General features: G+C 58.9%; 2 protein-coding genes across 7 annotated transcripts in view; one reads left to right on the forward strand and one right to left on the reverse strand.

Moving 5' to 3' along the window:
* Window positions 1-745, reverse strand: part of ARFRP1 (ADP ribosylation factor related protein 1) — an 8112-nt gene extending 7367 nt beyond the window's left edge. Inside the window, exon 1 of the mRNA XM_025039834.1 lies at window positions 740-745. The gene's annotated coding sequence lies outside the window, so the exon portion shown is untranslated. The remainder of the gene's footprint in view (window positions 1-739) is intronic.
* The window catches only part of ZGPAT (zinc finger CCCH-type and G-patch domain containing), a 13186-nt gene that overhangs the window by 780 nt on the left and 1567 nt on the right, over window positions 1-10839 (forward strand). The window contains exons 1-4 of one of the 6 annotated variants that reach the window (XM_015596939.2): window positions 25-223; window positions 598-1230; window positions 9817-9950; window positions 10221-10376. In XM_015596939.2, the coding sequence (XP_015452425.1) occupies window positions 635-1230; window positions 9817-9950; window positions 10221-10376 (886 nt within the window). In that variant the 5' untranslated portion in view covers window positions 25-223; window positions 598-634. The other 5 variants (XM_006921981.3, XM_015596942.2, XM_015596941.2 and 2 more) reach the window with 5 other exon arrangements.

Genomic DNA, 10839 nt, shown 5'->3' on the forward strand with positions numbered 1-10839 from the left:
CGGGAAGACCGGAGCCGTCCCGGTGGCCCCCGCGGCAGGCACTTCCGGCGGCCGCGGCGCTTGGGAGGAAGTGCGGGTCGGCGGCGAGGGCGGAAGCCGGGCGCCGGGCCGCTCTAGCCGACGAGGGCGGCGGACTCTCTATGACTCGGCTTGGAGACTGCGCGGAGGAGGTTCCCGGCCAAGGGCGCGGGGCGCGGTCTGGGCGACGGGGCCCGGCCCGGAGGTGACAGGTCCAGCCGAGGCCGAGGGCCGGGAGGCAACGGGGGGAAGCAGCGTCCTGAGCGGAGCCGGGGGCGGGGGCGCGGGTCAGAGACGCGGAGAATCCGACGAAGCCCGGCGACGACACCCAAGGGTGGCTGGGAAGGCAGCCGAGGCCCTGGGGCCGGCGGTCAAGGTCCGGTTCCGGCCTGTGGGCTTGGAGCTGCTAACCTCTCCCAGCCGAAGCGGGACAGAGACGCGCGCACGGTTCCGCAGGCGTTGTGAGGGTGCCGTGAGGGCCCCGAGTGCAGCCGTCGCACAGGGCTGAGGTCGCCTCACCGCGGGGCCCGGGAGTTGGGGTGGCCGGGCCCGACGCTCACCGGCTTCTCTTGCTTGCAGCTCCGCTCCCAGGCCTCGGCTCTGACGACCCTGCAGAATGGACGAGGACAGCCTGCAGGCCGCCCTCCACACCTATGACGCGCAGCTGCAGCAGGTGGAGCTGGCCCTGGGCGCCGGCCTGGATCCCTCCGAGCTGGCGGACCTGCGCCAGCTGCAGGGGGACCTGAAGGAGCTGATCGAGCTCACGGAGGCCAGCCTGGTGTCTGTCCGAAAGAGCAAGCTGCTGGCTGCACTGGATGGAGCGCAGCCAGCTCAGGACGGCACTGAGTACCCGGCTCTCCAGAAGGCCGGTGAGGTGCCACTAGCCTCCAGGGCAGAATTGGAAACTGTCCCCGACAGAGGCGCAGAGCCAGAGCCCACCAAGCCTGGGCAGGTGGAAGACGAAGGACAGGACGCGGAGGACGAAAGGGGGGACTCGGAGGACGAGGGAGAGCTGAGTGGACAGAAGGTGAACGCCCCTTACTACAGCCCGTGGGGCACCCTGGAGTATCACAACGCCATGGTCGTGGGCACGGAGGAGGCCGCCGATGGCTCGGCCGGCGTCCGCGTGCTCTACCTGTACCCCACCCACGCATCCCTGAAGCCCTGCCCGTTCTTCCTGGAGGGGAGGTGCCGGTTCAAGGAGAACTGCAGGTAAAGCCCTCCTGGGCCCTCTGTGCCGGGCGCCCCTCCCTTCTCTGCCCAGCAGAGTGCTCGGGCAGGGAGCCTGGGTGCTGGTGGGTTCTTACAGCGAGGCCCTTGCGTTTGGATTTTCCTGGTAAATCAAGAAGCAGCAAAGACTGATGTTGGTAAGAACAGACTCTCCACCCCTGTCACCAGTTATATTCTTCAGAGTTAAACTTCTGAGTCACATTCACAAACTTTGAGAGGCTGGTTCGCTGACCCCCGCTGACCCCCGCTGCCTCCGCGGTCTCACGCAGTCCCCGTCACCAGCCTTTCTTCATCTGGTCTCCCTGCTCCCCCTTCCTCCCCCCACGACTTTAAAGCAAATTCTAGAAATTGGTTTTTTGTTTTACCTATAAATACTTTGGGATGCAACTCTAACCTGATACCGACGTTGTAAGGTGATCTGCGTATCATCACACCTGACAAAGTTGCCGACAGCACTTTGCGCAACGTTCAGATTTCCGTAGTTGTGGTTTCTTCTTTTCTTTAAGTGCATAACTTTAGTTTCGCTCCTTTTTATTTTGGGAGGAATACTTAATGAAGTTTCTAGTAGATAATTTACTTTTTTATTTAATGGTCCAGAGTAGCTCTCTAGTTCTTTGGTCATCTTATTTCTTAATAGACTCTTGCTGGATCCAGAGTCTTATTTGGCACATTTCTCCCCCTCCTCCTCCTCCTCTCTGTCCTTCCCTCCTTGCATTAAGGTATACCAGACGTGCAGAAAAGTGTGCCCATCAGAGTGTACTCGAGTTTTCAGAGCGGACACACCGTGTCGCCAGCACAGACCAGGGACAGGGACTAAGCCCCTTCATCCCATCGCCACGTCCGTGTGCAGTGTGCCACATGAGGACAGGAGTGCCCACATCCCCGTGTGCTTCCTCTGTGCCAGGCACTGCTCCGAGAATCTCTTTCACATACGTTAGCGGCGCGGCAGCCCCGTGGGTGGACCCTGTGACTGCGGAGAGGGGTGGCGTGGAGTGGCACCGAGCCTCCCTGCCGACACCCTCACTGCCACCGTGCTGTCAGACGCAGCTTCTGTGTCGCCTACCCCGCAGACACCCACCTGGCCACCTCCCGGGGCTGACATGTGATCTTCCTACCTTTGTTGTGGGTTCTTTAAAATACCCTGGGTGATGTGGGAGTGCCCTCTGACCCCCTCTCTGTCACAGCCTCCCAGGGCTGTCACTGTCACAGCTTCGGTGCGTGTCTCCAGAACGTTGGTTCTTTACGGACAGGTGCGTCTATGAATAGTAGGTACGCGCGCTTGCGTTTTTTTAAGCGGTGTCCTACAGTGTGGCTCACGTCACAACTTGCTTTTGTCACTAAACGTGTCTGCAAGAGACGTCCACGTCGATCCTTACGGAACTGCCTCCCGCATTCGAACCGCTGCTGTCGTCCCTCTCGTGAGTGTGCCACGTTTTCCTCATTCTGCCCCCTTGTGATGTTTCCAGCTTCTGTCTGTCACAGAGCACGTTCTGTGAGCACCGCCATCCGTGTCCCCGTCCGTGCCTGGTGAGTAACCAGCATGCAGACGGCACACGTCTCTCTCCGTGCGACAAGGCCCCAGTCCCCATGCTTCTCCCCACAGTAACACCGGCCTGCACATCATGCCCGCAGGAAGCCGGGGAGTGGCGTCTTCATTGACTGTGACTTAGCTCGGTGACCAGCAGGACCGAGTGCCCTTCGCACACTGTTAAAACATTACCTCTGTGCTCCTGGCCGCTGGCCAGGCGTGGGGAGTGTGGAGTGCGTCAGGGTGCGCAGGGAGCTCGGAGCCGGGCCTGGAGGCGGTGACAGGACTGTCTGTTGACGTCGCTACCGTGAAACAGCTTCACACCCTCGTGCTCACCAGTCAGATCAAAACTGCAAACTCGCCAGCCGCCCTGGGAGCCCCTCCCTCCGTGCGCCTCGCCCCGTCCTCTCCGTCTGAGGCAGCCGGCCTCCCCACCTCGGTGGTGCTCGCCTCCTTGCGTTCTGAGGCTCATCCCTGAGGTGCAGCTGGCGTGACTCTGCTTTAGTGCTGCTCTCCGAGCGTGGCCGCGCACACCCGCCTCCCGGCCTTTCCCGGCCTCCTGGCCGCTGCCGCACGGCCGGACGCGTCACGCCGTCACCACGCACCCCTGGTGCAGTCTGGCACGGGCGTCCATTTCCTGCAAGCTGGCAGCTGGGCCCAGGGACTTGTTCGCACGCGTGGCCAGGCCAGGCGCTTGCCGTCCTTTGCTTGTGGGCGCGCGACGACCAGGTTTCCTCCTGTGGCGTCGGTAGCCATCGTGCTCGATGCGAGCTCTGTGACTCGGTGCGCATGCTCAGTAGGGCTCTCCGTGCCATCGGCTCACTGTGTGTCAGCCGGGTGCTATGAGGAGACACTTCCCAGCGACGCCACCGCTGCAGAGGGCAGGGCACGGGCAGGGTCTCCTGTCCTGCTTCCTCACTTCCTGCGATAACGAATCGGTTCTTTTTCGTCCTGAGAAGATGATGGATTGACTTTTTTAAAAAAAACTTGACGTCCTCAAGGACCCGTGGATTTAAATAGGTTTGATGAATTTCAACCCATTGTGATTCTGATCTTTGTTGAGGCTCGAAGTGTCCCCACTATGGCAAGTGGCAGCTTCTTCAGGTGGGCTCCTCCGTCCTGGCCCCAGCTGTTGATGGGAGTCACAATGTCACCTCCCCGTGCTTTTCCTGCCCCTGACCTGGGGTCAGCCGTGCCTCTCAAAGCCCACAGTGGGGGCGCCTCACTGGCAGGGTTTGTCATGGGTTATTTAGGACTTTTATTTATGTGCCTACGAATACAGAAATCACGTCGTTGGTAAACACAGTTTACTTCTTCCTTTCCAAACCCGATGGCTTTCCCTTCTTCCTTTGCCTGAGCACCTGGGCCGCGTCTCCAGCGCAACGTGGGAGGGAGAGGGAACAGTCCGCCCGTCTCGCCGCCGATCCCCGGCCGTTCAGGCCCCGCCGTTGCCGTGACGCCGGCTGAGGTTCCCGTCCACGCCCTTGTCGGGGTGAGGAAGGGCCCTTCCGTTCCTGACGCACCGAGCGTTTCTGTCCTCGGCTGACACGCGCACGCTGGCGCCCCGCGTCGTGTTGGGGTGCTGTGTTGCGCTGAACGATTTTCGCCCTCGTGTTCCTGGGAGAAGCCACTCTCGGTCGTGGCGTGTAGCCTGGAAAACGCGGCCGGACGCGCCCGCTCGTTTTTTTGTCGAGGACGTTGGCGTCTCTCCTGTCCCACCAAAGGCCGCTGGTCGGCCGTCTCCTGTTCCTGCGATGTGCCGTCCGGCTTTGGTTCCAGGGCAGTACCGGTCTCGTTCAGTGAGCGGGGACGTCTTCTCTAATTTGGGGGGAGGGTTCGGGAAGGACTGGTGTTAATTCTCCTTTCGACGTTTCATGGATTTCACCAGTGATACTATCTGAGCTGGGACCTTTTGTTGTTGGGAAATTTTTTGATTAATGGCTCAGTTTCTTTCTTTGTCATAGGTCTATAGGTCTAGCCAGATTTCCCGTTTCTCCTTGAGCCAGTTTTGGTAGTCCGCGTGTTTTTAGCTTTCCCTGTTCATCCGGGTTCTCTGATGGTCGGCGCACAGAGGCTTCGCTGCCCCCTTCGGTCCTGTCTCCGGCGGTGCCAGTCACCGTGTCCCCACGGTCCCGGCAGGCGTCGCTGCAGTGCTGTCTGTCCTCGATCGGTTTTGTTACTCTCTGTGGGCGCGCGGGGTGTCGACCCCATGTGGTCTTTCTTCTTTCATGCGTTTGCTCTCTGACCGCTGGCACCCCCTTCTTCGAGCGGCTTTGGGTTTAGTTTGCTCTTTTTCTAACTCTTCAGGGTGCACGGCCAGGCTCTGACTCGAGATTCTCCCTCTTCTCTGCTGCAGGCATCGGCAGCCCTCGATTCCCCGGTGACCCCGCTTTCCTGCAGCCCACGAGTCGGGGTGCTGCGCTCCCATTCCCCCCAGCTCCAAGCGTTGTCTGGCCCCTCCCTCACCCAGCGGTGAAGTGTGTCCCCGAGTTCCCGCCTGTTTGTCGCCTCTCCAGATTTCCTTCTGTTGCCGATTCCCGTTTTCCTCCCACCGCGGTTGGGGTGATTTTGGAGTTTTAAACTTTACCGAGATGCGTTTTGAGGCCCAGCACGGGCCGCGCCCCGCAGAGCACCCCACATGAGCTCGGGGAGGACGTGGCGCCCGCTGTCATGGGAGAGCTGCTCCGCAGACGCCTGCAGGGCCAGCGGGTCTGTGGTGTTCGGGTCCTTGTCCCTCAGGATCTTTGCTGCTTTCTCCGTCCGTCGTGGAAAGTGGGTACTGATATCTCCGCCTATTACTGTGAAAATGCCTATTTCACCCTCCCATTCTGTCCATTTTCATTGCGTGTATTTTGGGGGCTCTGCTGTTGGTGTGTACGTGTTTACAGTTCCTACACATTCTCTTTGGATGGACCCTTTCGTCAGTATGTGACAGCCTCCTTTGTCTCTCGAATCTCTTGTCTCTTTCAAATTGACTTAAACTCTATTTTGTGTAACATTATTGTAGTCATCTCTCTTTAGGTTACTGTTTGTACGGATTACCTTTTTCCATCCTTCTCGTTCGATCTATCGTTTTTGGATCCAAAATGGGTCTCTTACAGATGGCATATAGTTGGAGAGTTTCTTTTTTTTCTTTTCTTTCTCTTTTTCTTAAGGCGAGGCAACCCTTGGTTGACCTCACATATTGCAAGGAACTCGTCAGCTTACGATCCCTTATTTTTAGTTTTTACGCCTACAGCACCTGGTCTTCCTAGGTGGTCTCCCATCCAAGGACTAACCAGGCCTGACCCCGCGCTTAGCTTGAGATCAGACAGGCTCGGGCTCATACAGGGTGACATGGCTGTGGACAGTTGGATGATTTTTTAACCCATTCCTCCAAGTTCTGCCATTTCATTGGGGAGTTTAACCCATTTACGTTTAAAGTAATCACTGGTAAGGAAGGACTCGTCTCTGCCACTTTGCTATTTGCTTTCTGCACGTCTTACCTCTGTTTCGTGCCTCGACGCCTCCATCGCTGCCGCCTTTAGTGTCTGTTTCTGCCAGCGTATCATTCTGATTCCCTCTCTTTTCCTCCTCTGCTGATTTTGTGTTATTTCCTTCACAGTTACCCTGTGCATTGTGATCCGCGTCTTACACACGTGACGATCTGATTGAAAGCGATTGCGGTTTAGCGGCAACAGCATCGCAGCAGCCCCCCTCACGCACTTACCGTTCCAGCTCCCATCTTTATACGTCCTGTGCCCAGAAGTAGAGATTTACGACGATCGCCTTACACCGCCCCGAGGGACTCCCTTCGGCGTGTCACGTAGGGCAGGGCCACTGGCGACGAACTCCCTCAGCTTTCGTCCGTGCGGGAATGTCCTGCGTTCTCTTCTCGAGGGTACTTTTGCCAGAAACAATTCTCGTTTGACAGCATTTCCCGTCCAGGGCTTTAAGCACGGCCGCCCGCTGCCTCCTGGCTCCACGGCTTCCGGCGAGAGGTCGACCGTTAGTCTCACGCAGGCTCCTTGTCCACGAAGAGTCGCTTCTCTGCTGCTTCCCAGGTCCCCCCTCTCTCCGGGCCCCAGCAGTTGGACCGTAAAGTATCCCGCTGTGGGTCTCTGAGTGTATACTGCTTGGCTGCACAGATTTGTGTCTTTCATCAAGTTTGGAAAATTTTCAGCCATTATTCAGTTCTGCAAACATTTTTTCTGCCTCTCTTCTTCTTTGGGAGTTCCATTATGCATATTATGATACACTGTGTTTTTTGCCGTTTGGTTACGTTTTGTAATTTTCTTTTCGCGCTAGCCAGACGAGACGTACTCACTGAAAGGAACTGGTGTACAGAGCCTTTGGTGATGTGGCGACTACTGGGGGACTGTCAGGTCCCGGTCTGATCGTAATCCCAGGCCTCGGGACGGTGGACTTCACGCGGGCATCTCGGCCATCCACACGCGTGTGCACATGCACACACGCTTAGGCAGGGCCGGAGGGCTGGACTGGGTGTCTTCCTAACCCCGGGGGCAGCTGGGCTCTGACAAAGCCAGCAGTCGGGCCCCGGTTTCCAGGGAAGACACAGGGGGATTTTCCTCCAGTTTTTTCTGTGAGAACCTGGTAGGGCTCCTGGAGTAAAACTCACAGTAGTGTGGGAGCCCCCTGAGGACAGGCCCCCCTGGAGGTTTTAACTCTCAGGCTTGGCTATGCCTGGCTCCCAGCAGTCGGCAGTCACAGAGCCCCCTTCTGGGACTGGGTCCTGCCCTGGGGAGGATTCGCTGTCACCTGTTGGACTCTCCAAATTTGGGGCAGCAGTTTGCTCTATGACCTCACCACTCTTATGGACCTAAGAAGAGCTGCCGATTTTTCAGTTTGTTCCACTTTTTACTTTTTGTTAGGACAGAGGGGCGACATGCCAGAGCAGAAGCAGAAGCGTCCCGTCGAACGAAGCTTTTATTTCGGTTACTGACTTTCCAGGCCAGGGACTAATTCCCACTTCTCTTCTCGAATTGTTGTCATTCATTCTTCGGACACACTTGGACTCTGTGCTTTGAAGTCTTTGTTAGAGTCGCCATCTGGGCCACTCAGTCAGAGTCTGTCACCTGTTTTTTTTCCCCTAAATATGTGCCACACTTTTCTATTCGCACATCTCGTAAGTTTTAATTAAAAACTAGAAATTTCAGGTGACGTATTGTAGCACGTCTGGGTTCGGAATTGTTTTCCTGTATTTTGTTTTATTTTAGTTTGTTTTCTTGACCTAGGTTACAAATTCTGTCTCCCCACCAGTGCACAGTCTCCGATATCTCGACTCAGATCTTTAAGTTTAATTTTAACTTTTAGCACGGCTTCGTGAGAGTCACTCTGAGTCTGTGTAGCTTAGTGGCTGGCCAGCGATTTAAGCCAAGGCTCTCTCAAGCACTTCTTTCCCTGAAGGTCCCCCCAGCCAGTTGATGTAAGGAGCTGGGGGCCACCTGAGTGCAGCCAGCCCCCAGTCACTCTGCTCCACGGGCCCCGGCAGCTCTCGGCGCTCCTGATGCAGGCACGTACTTTCCAAGGGAGCCAGGATTTGTGGAGTGGGGCCCTTCGGTGGCCCTTTCATTCCAGGGTCTCCCTGTTCAGTACCCGCTGGCCCAGTGCGCACCCCGGGGGGCTCACAACCCCCAGCTGTCAGAGCTGTCACTTTTCTCTGTTGTGATGAGCTTCACCACTTTTAGGCACAAGGCCCTGACTCCCACTCCCTGCCCCTCCTGCTTTCGTGGGCGAGCTCATGGTTGTCTCCTGACTCATTCGTGGCACTTCCTGTCGTGTGTGACGTTGCCGTGCGGCGTTCCCCCCGTCCCACGGGCCAGCTTGCCTGTCTCCTGGTTTGAACTCACTCTGGGGATTCGCCGTTCACCGCTCCCCTGGCTGGAAACGTCGGTCGCCTTCAAGTCTAGCTTCCGGTTAGCATCCCTGTGGCTGAATCTTGGTCACCTTGGTTACTGCATCTTTGGAGCCACTCTTTCGAACTGCTCGCTGGGTCTGACTCGCTTTAATCAGGCGTTGAGTGAGTCAAGGACTGCACCGGACTGGAGGGTTTCCGGTATCGCCAAGGTCCCCGCGAGGTTTCATGGCTGTGCGTGCGTGGGGGCCTGTGTGGGCGAGTCGCCCCGGGCTTGGTCCTCCCTTTCGAGGGTGTGGTTTTGCTCCTGCATCGAGTGGGCCTTTTCACCCACGTCCTCCACTGCAGCGCGTTCGGGGCCCAGACGCGCAGCTGCTGGTGCCACTTGGTCATTGGCAGCACCCTGTGAGCCTGAGGACGGCCAGGTGTGAGAGGGAGCTGCCCAGCGTCCTGCTGGAGGAGGTCCCTGAGGCCACCTGTCCCCCGTGGGAGCGCGGACTGTAGGTCGGTCCCCGGTCGCTGCCATCGGGCCAGACGGCTTTCCTCCTTGAAACGCTGGCCCAGCGGGAGACGTGCGCTCAGTCTCCTCGGGCGCAGTCCTGTGTCGGACCCCACACTCCCCGCCCCCCTCAGTCTGTTTCAGTTTTCATTTCCCTGGTTCACGGGCCTAGAAGTCAAGGCACCACTGTTACAGCTGGGGCTCCGGGTTGGTCTGGGGGCTCAGACCCGTGGGCACACGACACACCCACTCCGAAGACTCGCTGCCGCTGGGGCCTCACGCCGGGGGCAGAGGCGGTGGGGAAGCGTCAGCACAGGCTCCTGCCAGCACTTCGTCCCTCTCCCAGAAAGCCGGGCAGAGGCACGAGGCATCTTGTCCTCGGAGTGGCCATGTCCTTCCCAGGTGCAAGAGCATGTGCAAGCGTGTGCGGCCGCGTATACACGGGTGCACACGTGTGCGCGCACGTTTGTGCGCGTGGTTGTGCACGTGTATGGACACGTGCACGTGTGTGTGTGTACTGGTACGTGCATATCTGCACATGTGTAGCGTGTGCGTGTGTGCACGTCTGTGTGTCTGTCTCCCGAGCACCCCTCCCTGCAGAGTGATGCCCAGGCAGACGGACCTGGTTGTCCTGGGCTCGCTTGCCCTGGCGGACCGGGTCTGAGCCCCGCCCTGCCCGCTCCACAGGTTCTCCCACGGGCAGGTGGTCCCTGTGGCCGAGCTGCGTCCCTTCCAGGAGCCAGACCTCAGCTCCCTGCAGGCCGGCTCTGCGTGTCTGGCCAAGCAGCAGGATGGTCTCTGGTACCCGGCACGGGTCACGGGTGAGGTGGCCCACAAGCTCCCTGACCGGGCCCCTGCTTTAAGCCCTCCCCACCCCTCACGCACATCCCCCCCACGCCCACCCCTCACGCGTGTCCCCCCACTCCTTACGCACATCACCCCTACACCCACTCCTTACGTTGGGCGTGTGGCCCCTGCTCTGTGCCCCAGGGGGCGAGGCTGCCCTTGGCCCCACCTTGCCCTTAACTTTCGGTGCAGTGCCCATCACCTGCTGAGGCCACTGACTTGGCCTGTCCTTGTCCCCGCCCCAGATGTGGACAGCGGCTACTACACCATCAGGTTCGACTCGCTGCCGCTGCAGGAGGCCGTGGTGGAGGGGGGTGCCATCCTGCCCCCACTGCGTGCGGAGTCCACGGCCTCCTCGGGCTCAGACAGCAGCGATGTGGACGACCCCAGCTACGCCAAAGGTATGGCAGTGGCTCAGGGTCCCGGAAGCCAGGAATGTGGGGACAAGGGACAGCCTGGACAGCAGTCGCCCTGGGAGGCTCCTGGCTGGCACATCTCAGCCACGTGAGCATGGCTGGAGAGCGTGACTACAGTGAGGCGGGCCCAGAGACCCACAGACACCGAGGGGTGTGTGTGCAGCCATCCCAGCCCCACAGGGTGCACCCCGAGGCTGGGCCACGAGGAGGGGCTGCTGATGCAGGCGGTGCCAACAGGTGGGTGTGCAGAAAGCAGCTGCTTCTCAGCACCTTCCACGTAGGGCCTGGTGCCTGGCGGATGGAGCAGCTGTGTGCAGACACCAGAGCCGGAGCTTCGGGAATGGGGGCTCGGTTAAGATGACACCAGGGGGCACCCTGTGGAATGTTCCATGAGGTGGTGGCTTCTGAAGCCCCAGGTCGGTGTGGTGGTGGTGGAGGGGAAGGGTCA

This window comes from Pteropus alecto, unplaced genomic scaffold (genome assembly GCF_000325575.1).
Source record: "Pteropus alecto unplaced genomic scaffold, ASM32557v1 scaffold45, whole genome shotgun sequence".
NCBI lineage: Eukaryota > Metazoa > Chordata > Mammalia > Chiroptera > Pteropodidae > Pteropus > Pteropus alecto.